General features: G+C 36.8%; 3 protein-coding genes across 4 annotated transcripts; 2 read left to right on the forward strand and 1 right to left on the reverse strand.

Annotated features, from left to right (window-relative positions):
• Positions 1–565: 565 nt before the first annotated feature.
• On the reverse strand, positions 566–2,401 carry LOC137713980 (putative disease resistance RPP13-like protein 1). Its single transcript, XM_068453340.1, has 2 exons — positions 1,072–2,401; positions 566–742 (listed from the first exon to the last, which is right to left on the reverse strand). The coding sequence occupies exon 1, from the start codon at positions 2,177–2,179 to the stop codon at positions 1,124–1,126; it is 1,056 nt and encodes a 351-aa protein (XP_068309441.1). The 5' UTR covers positions 2,180–2,401; the 3' UTR covers positions 566–742; positions 1,072–1,123.
• A 2,359-nt stretch (positions 2,402–4,760) lies between these two features.
• Positions 4,761–8,100, forward strand: LOC137713463 (mediator of RNA polymerase II transcription subunit 7a-like). The gene is made up of 6 exons (XM_068452762.1): positions 4,761–4,998; positions 5,718–5,874; positions 6,221–6,290; positions 7,003–7,169; positions 7,256–7,329; positions 7,663–8,100. Exons 2-6 carry the CDS (start codon positions 5,740–5,742, stop codon positions 7,742–7,744), a joined length of 528 nt encoding a protein of 175 aa, XP_068308863.1. The 5' UTR covers positions 4,761–4,998; positions 5,718–5,739; the 3' UTR covers positions 7,745–8,100.
• Positions 8,101–9,899: 1,799 nt separating this feature from the next.
• Positions 9,900–20,368, forward strand: LOC137712710 (uncharacterized). 2 transcript variants are annotated; one of them, XM_068451846.1, is made up of 15 exons: positions 9,900–10,220; positions 10,385–10,519; positions 10,616–10,695; positions 10,942–11,025; positions 11,694–11,781; positions 11,968–12,125; positions 12,250–14,173; positions 15,233–15,543; positions 15,772–16,087; positions 16,220–16,375; positions 16,550–16,691; positions 17,343–17,419; positions 18,252–18,382; positions 19,058–19,166; positions 19,761–20,368. In XM_068451846.1, exons 1-15 carry the CDS (start codon positions 10,047–10,049, stop codon positions 19,956–19,958), a joined length of 4,083 nt encoding a protein of 1,360 aa, XP_068307947.1. In that variant the 5' UTR covers positions 9,900–10,046; the 3' UTR covers positions 19,959–20,368. The 2 variants fall into 2 exon arrangements, with proteins under 2 accessions (XP_068307947.1, XP_068307948.1); XM_068451847.1 differs by having other exon boundaries at positions 10,082–10,220; positions 10,331–10,519.
• The last annotated feature ends 1,085 nt before the right edge of the window (positions 20,369–21,453 follow it).

Genomic DNA, 21,453 nt, shown 5'->3' on the forward strand with positions numbered 1-21,453 from the left:
TCTAATATATGTTGGTAGTAGATTGCCTGCTTGTTTTCATATCCTTATAGCCTTGACATGCTAAAAGGTTTTAGTATTTGTTTCAAAAGTCATGGGTATTTTAATAATTTCATTTTAAATTTATATCCCACTTTCACTCCCCTACTATCGACTTTTTCTCTTTATTATTTACTACAATAAGTCCCTCTAAAAATTTCAATTAAAAAAAATTAATAGTATATTTAAGTGTATTGTCATTGCTTAACTTGCAAGTAGCAGATGCAAGTACAAGTAGCCACATTGGTTAGAGCAAATATGTTCTCCCTATTCAGTATAGTTCATATTCTCCTTCTTCAGGGGTGTATAAATGACTTTTATCAACACTTTTTTTTGTTGCAAATGATATTACTATCTAAGCTATGCTAAAAAGAGGGGAAGGGTTTAACTCAAGGCAAAGTCAAACAAAGAGCAATATTCTATCTACCATGAGAATCCACCACTTGCTGCCTATCAACAATACATGTTTTTTTTTCCAACAAAATGGCGCTTTAAATATATATATATATATATATATATATATGTATGTATGTATATATATAACATTGGTTTTTTTTTTTAGCAGGAGCTGCTGCTAATTGTGCAGCAGCCAAGCTTTGTCAGAACACAAGGTATCAAGGGTCAGAGAGGAGTTCATCTGCAAGGAGGTCTCAGATGGATACTTCAACTCATTTGATCAATCTAAACAGAGGGCTCCGTGTTCCACCTGCACAAAATATGAATGCAGATGCAATCAATTAGTTTATCCTGCATGTGTAAAATAAGTTTTTTGCTCCGGTAACATATCCAACACAAATAGCAAAAGCTTAGCATTCAGTCACACAAATATGAAGAAGAAGCACACAAATAGCAAAAGCTTAGCATTCAGTCACACAAATATGCATACTAAGCATTCAGTCACACCACACAAATAGCAGAAGCTTAGCATTCAGTCACACAAATATGCAGACTAAGAAGAAGATGAAGAAGCACAAACAGCAAAAGTTGAGAAGATCAAATAACCAATCATCTTAGTTCAAACATAGCATCAAGTACCTTATTGTCAAGCTCAGAACAGCTTCGTGGGTTGATGGAGATGCACCAAGATTCAGTTTCCACGCCCGTCCATTGGAATTTCATCACCATCAATCACTATCTCAGGGATCCATCTGATCTTGTTCCAACCGGCACCATCTATTCCCTTGCACCGCTCCTTTAATATGTCACTGTCCGAAATGCTCAAATGTTTGAGTGAGCGTGGTAGTCCTTCGCCTGGAATTGATAGAAGCTGAGGGCACCCGTTGATGTCTAAAGTTTCAAGTGAAGTTAGGTGGTGAAGTGAAGGTAGGGTGACCAAATTTTGGCAAGAATCAATGCAAAGCTCTGTAAGGCGAGGCATGTCAGTTTCATTGATTCCTGACCAAATTCTCAACTTCGGCATGTCACAAAATGTTAGTGTCTCCAAGGATGGAAAAGAACCTGCCAACCCACAAAACTGACGATCCACGTCTGTTAAAGCACCCATCTTTTCAATGACAAGTTCTTTAAGAACTGGAAGCTGACCAAGAGAAGGAAGTACTGTACACAATTGGCACTTCTCCAAACGAATACTTTCAAGCTTGCAGAACGATAATTGGCCTATCCAATCTGGAAAGTTTGAACCCAAATAACCTGCTACTTGTAACCTTTTCAACCTATCATGAGGTTTAAGGCCCTCAAGAACTGCTTCTTCAACTGTTGCATCTCTGGTTCCATTGTTCCAGTGTAATCCCAAACTTTCAAGATATTGCTTGTTGTGTAGAATAACACCCTCAGCCTCTGCAACATCTGCCACATTCTCAAGATTTTTTATGGAAAGTGATCCACGAAGGCACGTCATGTTCTTAAGCTCCTCAATTTTACATCCTCTGTCTTTTCCCACTCTAAATTCGGGCAGGGTTTCCAGAAGAGTTAATTTCCCAAGATTTTTTGGCCAGGAACTGATTTGATTGGGTCTATCAAAGTCAAGATGTCGCAACTTACTCAATTTCTTTAAGTTCTTAGGCAATTCATGGAGTTTAGAACAATTCTTGAGCTTGAGTATCTCTAACCGACATATATCTGGTAACGACTTTGGCAATCTTCTGATAAGGGTATCATTAAGATTGAGGTATCGAAGGTGCATCAATTTTCCAATGGACTCGGGCAACTCAGTGATTTGACTACGACTCAAATTCAACACCCTTAAGCATGGCAACTTTGAAAAAAAATCATGAGGAACTTCACTAAGACTGGTTGGATCACGAGGAAGCAATATAAATGTCCTCAACTTCTTGTACCTGTGATACTGTTCGAGTGTAGATGGTTTAATATCTTGACAAAGCAGAGACAAGTGCCGTACATTTCTAGATGTAACCCCAAAGTATGACACTTACAATTGGATCTAACGACTCTAAGTACCGAAATCGTGGCTTGGGAAAATGGAGATGACCACCACCGTCAAGCTGCCCAACAAGTACTTTAGGCTCGAGAGGACGGAGGTGGTGGCCACTGGAAAAGGTGATAGCAACTGTAAAAAATCTAAAGAGATATCCTACTACTACTAGTAATTGGATTTTGGAAAACCATTTTTGAAGTGGATTTGGAAAACATTTTCCATTTGGGACAATAAAAAACGCTCGCCAATGTATGTATCTGTCTATATCCATATATACGCATGGTGAGGCATTACTGCATCCTTGCTTGGTGTTTTAATTGTGTCTATTTGCTCCATCTTTGCTTGTTTATTGATTACTGCTTAGTCATGGCTCTAGGAACACTCTTGCCGTGAGTTTTTGTCATCATGATGCTTTTCTTTGGTGCTTGTTCTGCCGCTGTTTATACGGTTGGCGGCGATTTGGAAGGGGGGATTTCCAGTGTTGCGGTTGATTACAACAAGTGGGCTTCATCAAAAGAATGTTATGTCAGCGATGGAAGGGGGGATTTCCAGTGTTGCGGTTGATTACAACAAGTGGGCTTCATCAAAAGAATGTTTTGTCAGCGACGAATTCATATTTAATTACAGACACGAAGGCAATTTTGTGATGCTAGTCACTCAAGTAGATTATGATAGTTGCATTCTATCACTTGTCATATCCCATTACGGTGCCTTTACTGCCTGAACTTTTAATATACCAAACACCTATTATGTTATTTGCGGTGAATCTGGTCACTACCAAACTGGCAAAAAGATTAAATCAAGATCAATGTTAAGAATGAATTCCACATTGACGAGATGAGAGATCTTACATGGGCTTATAAGTAAGTTGGGCTATTCTCCATATGACAAATTAGTTTTATACTGGAACCTCAGCTGTCTTCAATCAATACCCCCGAACTAGAAAATTCTGTTGCGAGCCCCAGGCCCTCGCCTTCTCCATTCTTAATATTTTAATGTTTGGGTCGATTGTTATCGGTCTTGTGATTTTAGTATTTTTCCTTTTTTAGTACATCGATATTTTTACACTAGGGAAGGGGGAGTTCGGCTAAGCCACATAATGGACAACCTAATTTGGTATCAAATTTTCCATCCACGAGATTCGAACATAAGACCTCTCACTCCCAAGTGAAGAGGAATACCACCAAACTGTAGTACTGAGTGACGTGATTTTAGTATTTGTGCTTTTGTATTTTATCTTTCGTCACTGCATAAATGAATCTCAAATGCATATTAAAAAGAAAGGAAAACTAACGAAAAGGGCTTGAAAACTTTGAGTTTTAATGATAAGGACAAAATAAAGGGTAAAGTGAATAGTACCATGATTGACTTTTTAGTGTAAAAATGTGGTTTTTCGTTAAAGTGAACAGTATTATGGGTTTTTCGTTAAAACTCCCAAAAAAAAATTGTCAGCTCGTATAAATGTATTCTTTTTTGGAAACAAAATATACATGTATTCTTATTATAGACCAAATTTAAAGTTTTGAATGAATTTGTACTAACTGTTGAGGCTTTTATCAATTATAGACCAAATAAAAAATAAAGTTAATTACTTGTTTGGTTTTTATCAATTTGGTCCTTTAATTTTTTCGTTCAACATATTAAAAAAAAAAAGTTTATTTTATTTACAAAGTTAACATAACAACACATAATCGTCACTTTTAAAGCGCATTTCCCTAACTCCTTTACTCGACCGTCATACCCTAAGTTTGCAACCGCATGAATATCTCGGGGATTTATGCTGAAAATTTGACAACTCTATCCAAACTAAATCCTCCATTCCAATTTGAAGTTGTTTTTCAAGCGGCACTAAATCCGAGCGAATTGGAAAAATTAACTTTCACTTTAGAAAATTGACGGATCAAATATTATGATTATGATCGTTTCAATTTAATATTGGTTCACGAAACACCTTTTCAACTTAGAATCCGAGTCTCTTCATTCTTTAATCTTAGCACATGCAACTGCATGTCTTATTTATGTATCTCATTTCTTTATGGTTTGCAAAAACTATGAAATTTGATGTCGGCCTAAAATGTTTCCTTGCTAACGTGTTTGGCATCATGATCATTTCTAACCATACAAACGTTCCAATTGAATATCTCTCAGTTTATTAACTTTCGTAATTGACGTCACTGTTGTTCTTATTTAACACCAACCTAAAAATTTTAGACCAACTTCGGATAAATGGAAAAAGGTCTGAGGACCAAAGTGAAATAACCACTACAAGTGAAGGGGCATAATTATAATTAACTCAAAAAGCAAAGAAGAGGAACCAAGCCCCTCCCCCCTTTCTTTGTTTTCCTTCTGACTTTTGTTTCGCAAGCCCAGCACTCATCCTCCTCGACATCCATTTCATCTCACTCAGAGCTCCACTGCAAGTCTACGAGTGAAAGGGGGGCAAATTGGTAATCGACCTCCACGATTGTTCGAATATTGAAGTCTCTTTCAGTAATTCATCTCCTTCAATCTATCTATCAATTCCCAAATTCAATCTCGGCTGCTTAAGTTAGGGTTTTTGAGTTTAGGTGAGTTCGATTATCACGCTCTCTCATTTTACATTTGTATTATTATGAATTTCCGATTTTATTTTTGGAACCCATTGTTTACTACTAATTTGTTATTTTTTCTGACAATGGCTTATATCAATGTCACTGTTTATAATCCAAACATTCAGCCAACAAAATCTTTGAGATGGGTTTTGATCTTTGGTTTGGTAGAGTGCATTTGATTGTGGGTTGGGATTTTTTTTTTTTTTTTTTAGAGTGGTGGAGATGTAGATGGAGGTGTTTGGGTCTGTCAAAACTAAATTTTGGGTTTGTGGTTTGGTGTTTGTTGTCATAAGAACGAATTGTGTGGTTGCGTGTTCGTTGTTGGTGTAGGTGTCATGATGTGGGAGAGACTGGGTTTCTAGGTTTAGATTCTGTGTTTCTATGTGCATAACTGGGTGCTTTATTAATGATATGGATTAGGTTATTTCAGTTTGATTTCACGAGTTTCTCTTGAGGTGGTTGCGTTGGTTCTGTGTGTATTTTGAGTTCTTAGACATAGGGGATGGTCAGAGAGCGGACAAGGGAGACAGAGAGAGAGGTGCACGAGGAGGAGGGGGTGGTTGTAGGCAGGGACCTGTGTAGGTTGTGGAGCATGACACAACGGAGAGGGAGGGAGAGACAAGGGGAGTTCAACAGAGAATGTTCGTTTATTTTTCAAAGTGAACTTATTGTTTTCTTCAACTTGTTTGATTTAGGTTTGCCCAAAAGGTGCTTGCTATGGCTACATCGACGTATCCACCACCACCCCCATATTATAGGCTCTACAAAGATTACTTGCAAGACCCTAAATCAGCTCCGGAGCCACCCCCTCCGATTGAAGGCCCATTCATTTGCTATGGTGCCAATCACACTGTGAGCTTTTGCCACTCCTTGATTTCTGCCTGTCAAATTTTATGTAAACATTGTTATTTGATTTCTGAAAACTGGTTTGTCACGAATATATTATGCGAGAATCTTGGTGTAAGTTAAATCTTTTTTAATTTATTTTTTGAAGAATGCCATCTCATGTTTATGGCAGTTGCTTAAGCCGGGAATGTAATATTTTGCACCTTTAAAATTGTAGGTTTTGATTTTTGAGTTTTGAATTATCTTTCAATAATATATGAAATTATGGGTTTTACTGTTAATATTCGGAATGACTTTGATCGTCATTGCATTCCTTGTAATTTCTTCTTAATTAGTTTTATCTTTTATATAGATTGATGAGATACTTCCAAGCTTGGAAGAACAGGGAGTGCGTCAATTGTATCCAAAAGGCCCAAATATTGGTACGCCCACCTCAGTTCTAGTTTTAATTATTTCTATGTCATGTTCAAATATTGCTTTAGAATTTTAGGAATTAATGTGAATATTTTCTTGCTTCAGGCATTGTCCAATCATCAATTTCATAGTTTCTTCTTAGCGTCGGTTGAATTATGGATTTTGTTTTTCATAAACTAGTTATTGATAATTTTCTTTGCTAAGTTAGAACACAGTTACTAGGCTGAGAAATATTCTCATGAATTCTCTAAATTACAGCTGCCTACAACTTTCTCATGCAAGAACTAATTTATGCAATGCATTCAAAAGCAAAAGAAGTAGCAAATGTTGAGAAATGTTACTGCACATTTTTTACCAATTGCATCGTTTTCTAGGTGCCAGGAATATATTCAATCCATACTTGAAAATATTTTCATGCTTGTAGATCAGACATTGACGTCTAAAATATGACCCCTTGAATGAACCCTATTTAGGATGAATACATCTCAAGACAGGAGAGGAACATTAAAGAGCACGTTAGAGCTTTTGTATGGTTTGGTTTGCAGAGTGCTATTTGATTGATAATTCTTAACAAGAAACACATATGAACTACCTGATCATGCAGATACGTGTATGTTTGTGTTTATTCTAGTGTTTTCTTATGGCATGTACACGCTTTTGATTTTTTTTTTCTTGTAAAGTGTTTTATGCGTCTCTGACATAAATGGCGGTCCTTTTTAGACTTTAAGAAGGAACTAAGGTCACTTAACAGAGAATTGCAGCTGCACATTTTGGAGCTGGCTGATATTCTTGTAGAGAGACCATCACAATATGCAAGGAGAGTGGAAGAGATATCTCTTATCTTCAAGAACTTGCATCATCTTCTCAACTCATTGCGGCCTCATCAGGTAAGTTTCTTTTGAGTGTTAGAATGTGATTTATTGTTTTATCTTTTGAAGAACTATGTTAGTTTGTAATGTCCTTTATTATACAGGCTAGAGCAACGCTAATTCACATTCTAGAACTTCAGATACAACGTCGTAAACAAGCTGTGGAGGATATAAAGAGGTATGTTTAATCAATTACTGAAAATCTAGTGACATCTGATGCTGAAATATTCTGCTTTGTTTCTTGTTCTTGCTTTTTTATTTTACCTGGTGTGGGTTTTGCGATCAACCCCTTTTATGGTCACTTTTTTTTCTTTCTTATGTGCGTTTTCCGCCATCGATCACCTACTCACCCCGATTTCCTTTGAGCTAAATGTTCAAGATAAAAAAAAGCCTTTGATTCATTTTACTTCCTTGGTTTTTAATCTGCATGGTGTCATTAGTGGTGCAACTGTTGACGTGCGGATTGAATTATGTAATTGCTTATGACCGTTTGCTTAACTTTCTTGTTTAGGAGGAGAGAAGAAGCACGGAGACTTCTCAAGGAGTCTATTGGAACGTTGGAGGACAATGGTACATCTTTTGCTCTAAAGTAGGGAGTGTTCTCGTGTTTGTTCTGCCACCGATAAAGGCCTCTTTGAGAGTTGCATCTAATTAATTCATTAGAAAATTCACCTTGTACTATGCTTCATACCGGTTCTTGTGTGTTCCGGTACAAAGGATAGGCGATTCGGTTCTCTTTGTAAACCGAGTAAAAACTATTGAATGTTGGTGGTGCATGATAGTATTCTATCTGGTTCTACTGCTCTGCAATTTTTCTGTATATTAGCAAACAAGGAAACATAACTTTGACAAATTCAAGTGCTCGTCTACAAGAACAATGTGTGGTTATTGCATACGACTATGTTTAAGAACGGATTTGTGGACTGGGTGGTAATCATGAAGAAGAAAATGATGCACCCCCGGTGCTGCCTCTTACTTTTTTCCGGCTATTAAACGGAATATCGAGTTGTCATAAATAATAGAACGTTAAATATTCTATATAGAAGGAATGAGATCCACTCCGGATCTTTGTGTCCGGAGCCCGTGGACTCAGAGATCTGGACAACTTAATTTCAATCCTTCGGCTCTTTAATGGCCATTCCCCTGGTCCCTTCACAACATCCAAAAACTTGAACGGTCCAGATCTCTCTCTCTTGAACGATCCAAATCTTTTGGTTCATAGGCTCTAGATAGAAATCCGGAGTAGATCTCCATCCTATATAGAAAAATTGGGTAACGCTTGTTTCGCATGAATGAAGGTTTCCCATTCCATGTGATGAAATCTCACAATTTTTCCAAACACTACAAAACTGCTTTACATTCTTAGGTCCTTAAGAAGGAAATAGTTTTAATAAATTTTCTTTCCTATTACCAAGCATAACGACAGATAGAGACATTCCAAGAAAATTTGTCATCAATTTTATTTTTAAGAGAAAATTACATTAAACAACAAAAATCTTGAAGGCAATCGGTTGCAGATAGTCTAAAAGGATGTCATGACGAGCAATAGTGATTTTATCACTAAAATAAAATAGCGATTTTAGCCATCAACTTTGAATATTTTGTGAAATCCTTTGCACTCATCATGCGAAGAGCAATTACATGTAAATTTTTTTATTTACCTAACTATATTTAAACTATGAATATTTTGACCAAACCACAATAGTTAAGGGCTAGTTTGAAAGTGATGTACTTAAAATAAAAAAAAATAAAAAAAAACCGTTTCTGCTATAAGAATATCAATTGTAAATAAAGTAGTTGAGTGTTTGATAAACTATATTTTAAAAAGTTGTGAGAATGAAAAACAATGTAAAAACAAAAAACAGTGTAAAAACATTTGGTAAAATTTAATGCTGAAGTGACATAATTGTATATAATTACAAAAATGGACATGGTATAGGGTGGTGGAGACGACAACAGTGGTGGTGGTGGGGGATGGTGATGATGATGGTAGCTGTAATGGTGAAGGTATGCTTGTGGTGCTAATAGGGGGTGTGGTGGTTAGGGTAGGTAACAATGGTGGTAGAGGTGGCGACAACGATGGTGGTGGTGGTCGTTGTGGTGGCAGTTATGGTTATGATGGTGGCGGTGGTTGTGGTTGTAGTTGTCGTGGCAGTTTTGGTTATGTTAACGTTGACAATGGAGACAATGACGATGAAGGCAATGGCGGTGGTTGCAATTTTAATAGTGGTGGCAGTTACCATTGTTGTGGTGGTGGCGGCGGTGGGAAAGGTAGCCATTTTGGTGGTGGTGGTGGCAGCGGAGGTGACCATTGTGGTGGTGGCAACAATGGTGGTGGTATAAGGTTAGTGTTTGTAGTGGTAAGTAGTAGCACTTACTTTGTTGTCCAAAAAAAAAAAAATGTGTGTAGAAGGGTAAATAATGTTATTTTAAAAAACTAATGAGAGTATTATATGAATTGAAAATATTCATTAAAAGCTCAACTCTGCGTTGTATTAAAACTGCTGTTTGGAGCTAATTGTTTTTAGAATAACCAAAACATTTATTTTTATCAAACATCTTTTGTTGTTTTATTTTGAAGTGAAGCAATTTTCTGCCAAAAAACAAAAAATAATACCAAAGGAGAACCAAGTATCAAACTATAAATTTACGTCTCACAAACGTATGAATTATGAAATAGTGTGAAAAAAAAAAAAAAAAAAATTAGATAGGGATTAGTTGAATAATTAATTAAGTAATCATAAACTCTCTCCCTATCCGGGGACACCTGTGGCGTTTGCATACCATGACATACTCCTGACGTCCAAGTTGTCGGAAAACCAGAGAGGGTTAAGTTTTCTCGGGAAACAAACAGAAACCCTAGCTTTTGAAAATTCCTCATAGCCATCGTCATCAATGGCCGTTTCAGAGGAAGAGTGTTCCTCCGCCAAGTCCCGATCGTCGTCGTCGGCTTCCTCCTCCACCAGCTCTTACTACCTCGCCAAGTGCGTCCTCCGCGGAAGCGTCGTTCTTCAGGTCCTCTACGGTCACATCCGCTTCCCCAACTCTTACGACGTTGTCTTCGGCAAGGTCATTTCTCTTCTTCTCTCTCATTTCTGCAGCTTTTTTTAGCAGTAGGGTAGTTTTGGGATCAAATGATCAATCTCTTCGTGTTTGATTGTAATTTTGTTGGGAATTAGGACAAAGATAATATGCTGTTCCGAAAAGCTTAATCGGAGTTGGGTAAATTTCAGGAGACTTCAATAGAGTTGGTAATAATTGGGGAAGATGGGATTGTACAATCTATATGTGAGCAGCCTGTGTTTGGTACCATTAAAGACATTTCCATTCTACCCTGGAATGACAAATTCTGCACACAAAACCCGCAGGTATTTCGTTCGCTTTCAAGAATCGTTTCTTCTTTCTTGTTGTTTTCGATAATTATCTAAATTTGTATTCAGTGAAATAAGTTCTTCTTGTTGTAGATGGTGGGTAAAGACCTTTTGGTTGTTATTTCTGATTCTGGGAAGCTCTCGTTTCTCTCGTTTTGCAATGAAATGCACAGGTAAAGTTACGTTTTAGCTGTATTCAACTTTTCGGTTTTGGTTTCTACTTTATGAGCTGTGCAATAAAATTAGGAAGCCTCTCCAGAGACAGGCAAAAGGTTTTGATAGTAAATGCTAGATTCCACGAAGTATAGAAATTGAACCTAACAATACATGCTCCAAAATTCTATCTTCCAAATTGTCAACACTAATAATCGACCCTTCTTCTGCGGGTACTCTTATCTAACTTGGAAATGTTTACCTAGGTTTTTTCCTGTGACACAAGTTCAACTTTCTAATCCTGGAAATTCAAGGAATCAGCTTGGAAGAATGCTAGCAATCGATTCAAGGTAATTTTCCATTGTAATTTGAAATTTTGAAAAAGAATATGCATTCCGGCATAATATGTGTTCCGTATTCCTTCTCATCTCCTTTCAATTTCCGTAATGAAATTTCTTTTTGAGGTGTATCTTTGCCCCTGGTCATTATTTGAAGTAGCTTTATAATTGCATGTTATTGGGGAATGAGAAAGCTTAGGAATAATTCTTACTTTTCAGTGAATTTTGATAAGTTGACTTGTTATGGTTTCCATTTCTTTGTCTTTCTCTTGTGAACTTCTTCATTTTTGTTGCCTTTGTGGTGCTATGTCTTCTTTTACGTCAGTGTACATTCTTTAATTCATGGATGTGCAGCCTGAAATAGTTGTGACAATAAATAGGTATCTTTGTTTGTTTACTAAATGTCTCGTTGTTTTCCTGGAAAATTTTGGATATTGCTTGAGAATATTAATTTTAGACTTTTTAGTTTAATTTCTCTTGCATGTTCTTATGTGGTAGAAAAGTGTAATTTTAAAATATTGTTGAATAAAACAATTAAAGTTAGTTTTTCTTTTGGTAGTTGGGGAGGGGGAGAGAATAAAATAAGAAAGAATTGAAGAATATGTGAAAATAAGCTGTTGGTATTCTAATTGTTTTTTCTGCAGTCCTAAACTCTTGATTAATCTTTTTATTTTTTGCAGTGGCTGTTTCATTGCTGCTAGTGCTTATGAAAACCGTTTGGCTATGTTCTCTGTTTCGTTGTCTGGAGGCAGTGACATTATTGATAAGGTTGAGCTGCTTTCCCCTTTTCCTGTGATATGTTTTACGCTAATGTGTGTGCTAGAGAAAATTACGTATGAATTGTTTGTTTATAATGAAAAAAAAAAAAAACATATGAAGCTGCTTTATTTAATTTTGGGATACCAATATATTCATGCAAAGTTATTGAGGTGTTCTGTTGTGGATCAATTTCAGAAAATACTATTTCCCCCAGAAAATGAACTAGATGGGAGTGCTGCCAGAGTCCAGAAAAACAGTATTCACGGTACTATATGGAGCATGAGCTTTATTTCAAAGGATCCTAGGCAATCAAGTAAGGGGCATAGTCCTGTACTTGCCATTATTCTAAATAGGTATGATTATCGTGCGTACTTGGAGATTCCAAAAAATTGTGATTTCAATGCTTACATGGTTTGAGGATAGAAGTCATTTTTCTGTTCTATTTTCTGATGAACCTATATACAATTGGAATTGCAGGAGAGATGCAGTCCTTAATGAATTGCTGTTACTGGGATGGAATATTAGGGATCAGGATATATATGTTATTTCTACATACGTAGAAGATGGACCATTAGCACATAGTATTGTTGAAGTTCCTCATTCCCCTGGATTTGCTTTTATGTTTAGGGAGGGTGATGCTCTCCTAATGGATCTTAGAGATGCACACCACCCCTTCTGTGTCTGTAGAACAAGCCCAAATTTCTTATCCAATGTGGTTGATGAGGCAAATTTTGTTCAAGAGTCATCTAGAGGATGTGATCTGTCTAGAGTACTTCAGGTTGATGATGAAGGAGGTTTATTCAATGTAGCTGCTTGTGCTTTACTAGAACTGAGCGATTTAGATCCAATGTGCATAGACGGTGATAAATACAATGTGAATGTGACTTACAAACATGTGTGTTCATGGTCTTGGGAACTGGGGAATGTAAAAAATCCTAGAATGATCGTTTGTGCAGATACAGGAGAGTATTTCATGATCGAAATTATCTTTGGTCCTGATGGCCCCAAGGTTCAAGAATCTGAATGTCTTTACCAAGGTTCACCATCCAAGGCACTTCTGTGGGCTGAAGGCGGGTTTCTTGCTGCACTAGTAGACATGGGGGATGGAATGGTCTTGAAAATGGAAAATGGAATGCTTCTTTACACAAGCCCTATTCAAAATATTGCCCCAGTGTTGGATATGTCAGTTGTGGATTACCATGATGAAAAACATGATCAAATGTTTGCCTGTTGTGGAGTGGCACCTGAGGGATCATTAAGGATTATTAGAAGTGGTATCAGTGTGGAAAAGCTATTAAGGACTGCACCTATTTATCAAGGAATTACTGGTACTTGGACATTACGAATGAAAGTAATTGATTCTTACCATTCTTTTCTTGTGCTATCATTTGTAGAGGAGACCAGGGTATTATCAGTTGGTTTAAGCTTTACTGATGTGACGGATTCTGTTGGTTTTCAGCCTGATGTTAGTACTTTGGCTTGTGGTATTGTAAATGATGGGTTGCTGGTTCAGATTCACAAAAATGCAGTTAGGGTCTGTTTGCCCACCAAGGCTGCCCATTCTGAAGGTATTCCACTTCCTTCTCCTGTTTTCACATCTTGGTTCCCAGAAAATATGAGTATCAGTTTGGGGGCTGTTGGCCATAATCTCATTGTTGTTTCTTCATCTAATCCATGTTTTTTATTCATTCTTGGGGTCAGAGTGCTTTCGTCACATCAGTATGAAATTTATGAGATGCAACATTTGAGCTTGCAAAATGAATTATCATGTGTTTCTATTCCTCATAAATGTTTTGGGCAAACCACTAATACTCTCCCATTTGGAGTCGACGTAAGCAATACCTTTGTTATTGGCACACACAAGCCCTCAGTGGAAGTTTTGTCTTATTTGCCTAATGAAGGCGTGACAATTCTTGCTTCTGGGATGATCTCATTAACAAATACTTTAGGAACAGCTATCAGTGGTTGCATTCCTCAAGATGTAAGGCTTGTATTAGTTGACAGATTGTATGTCCTTGCGGGATTGAGGAATGGAATGCTACTTCGTTTCGAATGGCCTGCTGCCTCTGCAATGCCTCTGTCTGTTTTAACCAGTCGCAGTCTTGTTGGCCGACAAATATATGATAAGTTATATGAGAAGACAAAGGACTATTATCCTGTTGAGCTGCAATTGATTGCCACTCGTCGCATTGGCATCACTCCTGTTTTCTTGGTTCCTTTGAGTGACTCGCTAGATGGTGATATAGTTGTTCTCAGTGATAGGCCTTGGTTGTTACATACTGCAAGGCACAGTATCTCGTACACTTCTATCTCATTTCAATCATCAACACATGTCACTCCTGTATGTTATGTCGAATGCCCTAAGGGAGTTTTATTTGTTGCAGAGAACTGTCTACATTTGGTGAGAGTTCTATCCATATTGTCTTGTGCTCTTGTTGGTCTATAGCTTTCATTTTGTTGAATCTAGTCTCATAAAAAAAAATTTGTTTGTTTGTAGTTATACTTTGTCATCTTGTAATTATGCCATTTACATATTATCATATTAACTCTTCTCAGAAAATATTATCATATTAACTGGAGTTGTTTCATCTAAAGAATTAAGATTTAATTTTCACAGATTTCTAGATTTTCTTGGTTTCATATCTAAAGAGAAGAGTACATTAATTTGGGAACTGTAAATATTGTGGTCCATTTACTGGTACTTCTTGTAGCGTTGATTATTGGTAATGGCATGAGATGGGTTTTGAAGAGAAAACAGAAAAAAGTGGAATTTTTTTAGTATTACTGGGTGGCTTTGGGTACATAGGATTATGGGAATTATATGATTAAAATTGGACTGAGGTTTGTTGCATAAATCATAATCCTATAGAAACGTCTCTTTAGTTCCCTAATATATAATTGTATGCTCACCTATGCTTTATGTCTTTGCCTGGTAAACTAAGTGTCATCAAACATTGAAACTCTGAATGGAAATCAAAATATTTGAAAAAAGACTAATGACTGCAACTGGCCAGATCTGCGAGGTTGATTTGCTTCTAATTTATTGATTGCATGATTTATCCAAAAGTGATAAGGTGGAGTAAATAAACTAACACTTTCCTAGTAAAGTTCATATTAGTGTCTGTTTTAGATGCTAGGTGGCTTTGCTTGTGAGGTCATTTGGCATCGTTGAAGGACATGACATTGAGTTCTGCCTTCGCCACATTTGTGAGAATTTGAGACCTTCAATGGACCAAATTAACGAATTGCAAGTCTTAGTATGTTTGGATTACATGTATGTTATGTACTAGCTTATATGAGTGCTTGTGTGTAAAGCATAAAAGCTCCCAAGTCTTGGGGGCTTGTGTTAGTAATGATATTGTTTTTCCTAAGATTTTCTAACTAAAAGATAATTTTTTTTCACTAAATTATCTTGAAGTCGGATGTATTGATTCAAGTCCATGTTATATGATGATTCTAGGTAGAGATGGTGCACAGCAAGAGGCTTAATGTGCAGAAGTTTCATCTTGGAGGCACTCCGAGAGAGGTCCTTTATCATAGTGAAAGCAGGCTATTGCTTGTGATGAGGACTGATTTGATTGATGATACATGCTCATCAGATGTATGTTGCATTGATCCTCTAAGTGGGTCTGTGCTGTCATCCTTCAAACTTGAACCCGGTGAAACAGGAAAATCAATGGAGTTAGTGAGGGTTGGAAACGAACAAGTTCTTGTGGTTGGGACGAGCTTATCTTCTGGTCCAGCCATAATGCCCAGTGGTGAGGCTGAGAGGTAAAGCATGTGTCTTTGTATTTATTTCCTCTCTGTGTCACTCGCTTTCTACTTCTCATCCGCTTTCTACTTCTCTCTGACTAAAGTTCACACAGCCTAAGTTTAAAAGGTTCAGCTTAAATGGAAGTTTTCAAGACTTAAATGTTAATTACCTTCAGGGCGTTGATGGTCACTCTCAATTTCTTCAGTTTCATAGACCTGCCAATCTAACTGGATTCTTATTGGCAGTACCAAGGGCCGTCTTATTGTTCTTTGTCTTGAACACGTGCAAAATTCAGACAGTGGCTCAATGACATTCTGCTCAAAGGCAGGGTCATCTTCTCAACGAGCATCTCCGTTTCATGAAATTGTTGGATATGCCACAGAACAGCTTTCTAGCAGTAGTCTCTGCAGTAGTCCAGATGACACTAGCTGTGATGGAATTAAACTTGAAGAAACTGAAGCATGGCAGTTTCGACCCACTTATTCATCCATATGGTCTGGAATGGTACTTGCAATCTGCTCTTATCTTGATCGTTACTTCTTGGCTTCTGCTGGCAATGCTGTAAGTGTTAAATTATCTTTATTCTTCTGTTCTTTCTTTTACATGTATATTGTTCTATAAGCATGTTTTAAAAGGTAAATCTGGTTTAGTGCATGACAATTGTTGACACAGGTTTTGCTCTTCTTTTCTCAGTTTTATGTATGTGGTTTCCCTAATGACAATCCGCAAAGAGTGAGAAAGTTTAATGTGGCAAGGACACGTTTTATGATTACATCATTGACTACACATTTCACTACAATTGCTGTTGGTGATTGTCGTGATGGTGTCCTTTTCTATGCTTATCATGAGGTAAGCATTATGGATTTCTGTCAGTCATTTTCATGTTCTCTCTCTCTCTCTCTCTCTCTCTCTCTCATTTCACATTCGACTTGCATTAAAAGTGACATGCGATTTATATTTTTGAAGTAGCAGGAACATACCCATTATTTATATTATTTGTCTTGATATTGTCTTGTGTGGCAGGATTCCAAAAAGCTGCAGCAACTGTACTTTGATCCATGTCAGAGATTAGTTGCTGATTGCATTCTTATGGATGTCAATACTGCTGTTGTTTCAGATCGGAAGGGAAGCATTGCTGTCCTTTCATCTGCAGATTACTCTGAAGGTAAAAGATAACTTCTGTAAAAATACAAATTAATGGCATATATATTAGTTGTTCCAGCTTTTATGTCTTATAAAATCCAGTTGAGGGTTGCATCAAAAGCAGAAGTGCAACTCAAAAATGGTTTATAGAGAAACATTGGACTATCTATGTATCTGCTCTAAATATGAAGAAACAATTTCATGTCTGTTTGGAATTCAAAGTACAATGTGTTGGTAACGTGGTACATGCTTGTTGGAAATGTTTCTCTTATTTGGATCATAAGAGAGATGCTCCACCACAATTGGCTGGATGGTATAGTAGAATTGGTTTTGTGGGAAATTGAACGTTGTAGTTTTACAATTGGTATGTTATATTTCAGAGAGCCTGAATTAAATGGTAATGAGCATAACACTTTTTTCATGTCGTGATGGATCTTCTGACACTCTCAAGAGAATTTGTGCTGTCACTTATGGGAAAGTCAATGTAGGTGATAATTTAATTGATAATGTTGTTGTGGATTCTTAACAGAAAAAGAATGGTTGTAGTGAAACTTGTTAATACTTTCATATTGTTTGGTTTCCTTCATTTTATCTAGAGATTATGTTCATGCACATTTGGTGCAGATGAAAGTGATACCATTTAACTTTTCCTTCTTTCTAATCTGTGAACCAGATAGTGCAAGTCCAGAATGTAATTTAACAGTGAGCTGTGCTTATTATATGGGGGAGATAGCTATGAGCATCAGGAAGGTACATCTTTTACACTCTAATGTTGCATATGGGCACAAATTTCTAGTTGTTTCTTTTCATAAATATCTCATTTTTCACCAAATTGTAAGTAAACATGTACTTGGAAAAAAATTGTGAACCGTTACTTTTTTGACACGTTTTATAGTTTGATGTTTGGAAAAAGTGTAAAGATAATGTTGTACAGTGTCTATCTCAAATTAGATTATGTTTGTTTTTTCCCCTTTATTTGGATAGGAAAGAGTACAGATTAATGGGCTATTATTTTGTTTGTTTTTGGGGTTCTGAAGAAAATATTATTGGGTATTTTTTCAAATTGGATCTTCAAGCCTGACTTTAAATTTAAATTGTAAAAGCTCTTTTTGTCAAAATTGTGGCGGAGGTGAACACCTGGCGCACCTTGGATTTGGCTGGCTCTTTTGATCCTGGTCTGGAACAGAATCTCCCATTTTTGACAATTGTCAGGGTTGCTTGACATTTAAGAGTTTCTGTTGCTGATGATGAAGGAAACCTAAAAAAAAAAAAAAAATCTTTTTTTTTGAGAATATATAAAAAGGGTGGTGCTATCCAGTCCACACACCCCTCTTTATTTCCCACACGCCTTTTCAATTTTCGGCCGTTTGATTGAATGAATTGAAGAAGATCAAAGGATAGAAATTAACAAGGGGTGTGTGGAGGGTAAAAATGGGTGTGCGGATAGCACCATTCTATAAAAATGATTAATGGTATCACTATATCCATTGCCTTTGCTAAAATTCTGGTTGAAAGTAGCCATTATTTTGTTGTGGATGTCACGATGCTTACTTTGTCTTCACATTAATAATTTTCTTTCTAGGGGTCATTTTCATATAAACTTCCAGCTGATGATCTATTGAAGGGCAGTGATGGAAATATCGACTTCTCTCGAAATGCTATCATTGTGAGTACGCTGCTTGGAAGCATAATAACCTTCGTTCCAATATCCAGGTAAACAAATAGCCTTAAACTCCCATTTGCTAACCTTCTTTTTCATCAAAGTTGCCATGCTTTGAGCTCTGCAACAAACAGAAGGTGTCTGATATCTTAGATATGAATTTAAAGTCTTTAGATGTTATAGCCAGCACTCCCAATTTTCAGGTCATTTAACCTGTGTTTTATGACTCATATTTCCATTAACAAAAACAAAGTAAATCTGACAAAAGCATGTTGATAAAGGGGAGTTAGTTTTGTTGAGCTAGATGGCTCAATGACAAATCCACTCATTTTTTGTAACAAGGTACCAGTCGTCTATACCCTAAAGTGCAAGTATTTAGTCACAATCAACCAATATACAATATGGAATTTGTTTTTAGGCTTGGCCCACAACCCACGGGCAGGGCCTATTGAAGACCCATTGCCGAGCTAGCTCATTGGCTGGCCTGGCGATAGCTCAGTAGGCTGTCGGGCCAGGCTTTTTTTGTGGGGCTAATGAAGATTAAGAAGAAAGCTTGTCTTTATCAGTTCCCACAGCCACTGGTGCACCAAAGTTTCCATGGCTACTTCTAGAAATGGACATTGTTTTTTATGTTGCACTGCATTGCATTGCCGTCTGTCTGCTTAATAAATATTGAATTTATTTATTTTATTAACAACAAAGCTTATTTCTTTATTTATGTTTTCCAGGGAAGAATACGAACTCTTAGAAGCTGTCCAAGATAGACTGGTGGTGCATCCGTTAACTGCTCCTATTCTTGGGAATGATCACAATGAGTATCGTGGTCGTGAAAACCCGGTAAGGAAAGTAGGATTGTAGATCTGTGTTCCATGCCTTCATGTGCATGCTATTTGTCTATTGGATCCTTTTTTTTTTTTTTTCCTTCAGTTTTTCCCCATTTGCCCTAAAATTTGTTATGGAGATATACACAGATGATGATGAAATTGGTCAATGTTAGGCATCCAATTTTGATTTCATCTGGTAGAATGAACTGTTGACAGTTCTATTTAGAATATGCTATATACACCATTGACAGTTAAAATTAGATTCTGATTCTAAAAGTTGATTAGAATTTGTCTCAAAGAAAAACCTAGATAAATCATGAGCTAACCCTTAGTCTAGTGGTATTTCTGTTTCCAGTGTTGGAAGAGGTCCCAAGTTCAAACTTTGAATTCCCCTCCCCGGTGATAAAGAAAACCTTGATAAATTTGGTGGTTTAGTTTTCAATTCCGATGTGCCTTTGAGAGCAAAAAAAGAAACAAAAAAATTGCTGCTATATAGTTTCATTTTAAAATATGGAGTGCATCAGATGTCTGCATGTTTAATATTTTCGTTAGCATGTCCGTATTCGAGTGTGGTGGTGAGCTTTTTGTGTAATATTTGTTGATGCAGGCGGGAGTGCCTAAGATACTTGACGGTGACATGCTCTCTCAATTCTTGGAGCTCACAAATATGCAACAAGAGGTTGTACTAGCATCACCTTTTGGTGCACAAGGCACACCAAAGCCCTCTCTGAAATCACGAAATGTACCAATACCTGTTAATCAGGTTGTTCAACTCCTCGAGCGGGTTCATTATGCCTTAAACTAAACGTTCATTTTCTTTTGATTGTGAGCTGGAAGTTGGCTTTCAAGCCTCCAACTGAGGAAGCTTACAGGCGGCTGGCGACTGTGCACATTTGAACGACTTTGTTGCGAGATCCCAATTCTCAACTGTTAATACTGGGGAGCTATCCATCATGCCGATGAGGCGAAAAATCTTGGATTCAGAGTGAGTGGGGCAACTGCTGCCCTTGAAATGCAACTGTGGATGAAAGTGCTTTCAGGTAATTCTGTATTTGGGTAGATGTGCTTGCTCATTTGGGCTGCTGGTAAATAAAACAATCAATGTAACAATATCTTTTTACTTGAAACAATCCAAAAAATAATAATCTTAATGCATTTCTACTGTAAATTTCATTCTTTTCCGAAAGTACTGCCGTGTGCAATACTTTGCTTTTATGCGAAGGTATCACAAACATTCCATTAGTTATATATCAACGTGCCAACAAATTTTAGCAGATGGTGCTGCAACGGTTGGCGGCGAACTCGCTTTGGGAACAAAACGTATTAGTGTGCTTGATGGAAAAAATCTTGGATATAACCGTTTCATTATCCTATTCTTTTTATCTTTCTCATTTGTTGATCACTAATGCGATGAGATAGACTCACTCTTTTTATATCACGTCGAATGGTTATATATTAGCCTACGACATAACCCTGTTTTTCATCCATTGTAACTCATGAATTAGTAGCACCGTGTCCTAGTGTTTTAGTACCATGCAATTTCTTTCCGTGCTTTGTGCATCCACTCTAATATTGACCTCGTTGCTTAAACAAACCAAGGTTTGCTACCACCAAAAGAATGAGAGGTTTGTTATAACGACTTTAATTAAGGTTTTAATCGCTAGAGTACTGGCATGCCTTAAACAATACTATTCATGACATTCATGAAGTTTATGTAGTAATACTTGCATATAATCTCGTATTTACAGCATTACTTTTGTGTAAGTCATTAAATACAAATATTTACGGTTTAAACGTTGTGTCGTATTTGACAATTTCATATGACACTTTTTTCCTCTTTTAAGGTTTCGCATCATGCCATAAAGTGAATTGTCTATAAATTCAGGTCTCTACCTTCTATGGTACGGATGACACGTTTCAAATAATAGCTTTTAGCATGGCGCTTGAATTTTCCCACCAGGCGTTCTTTTATTTTTTCTTGGACCAAAGATCCCGCGCCCATTCGTTTGCCCAGCATCCCCTTCCTTTGTTTTAATAAAGTCTCAATTTTCCAATGCACCAAAAGTAACTTCTTCTTTTTTTTATTTTTTATTTTTTTATTTTTTTTATTTTTATTTTTTTTAACAACTATGTACAAGTGTTTGGGGTTATATAATCATTATTCAAATGTTTAAATTAAGGGTTAAATGAATTTCATGTTGCTGATCCACTGGTATATGATTTTTATGTTCAATCACTTCAAAAACAAGAGGTGTGAGTGTGGAAAATTAGAGTGCGAAAATGATCATCCTCTTTTCTTG

The sequence above is a fragment of the Pyrus communis genome, chromosome 13, assembly GCF_963583255.1.
Source record: "Pyrus communis chromosome 13, drPyrComm1.1, whole genome shotgun sequence".
NCBI classification, from domain to species: domain Eukaryota; kingdom Viridiplantae; phylum Streptophyta; class Magnoliopsida; order Rosales; family Rosaceae; genus Pyrus; species Pyrus communis.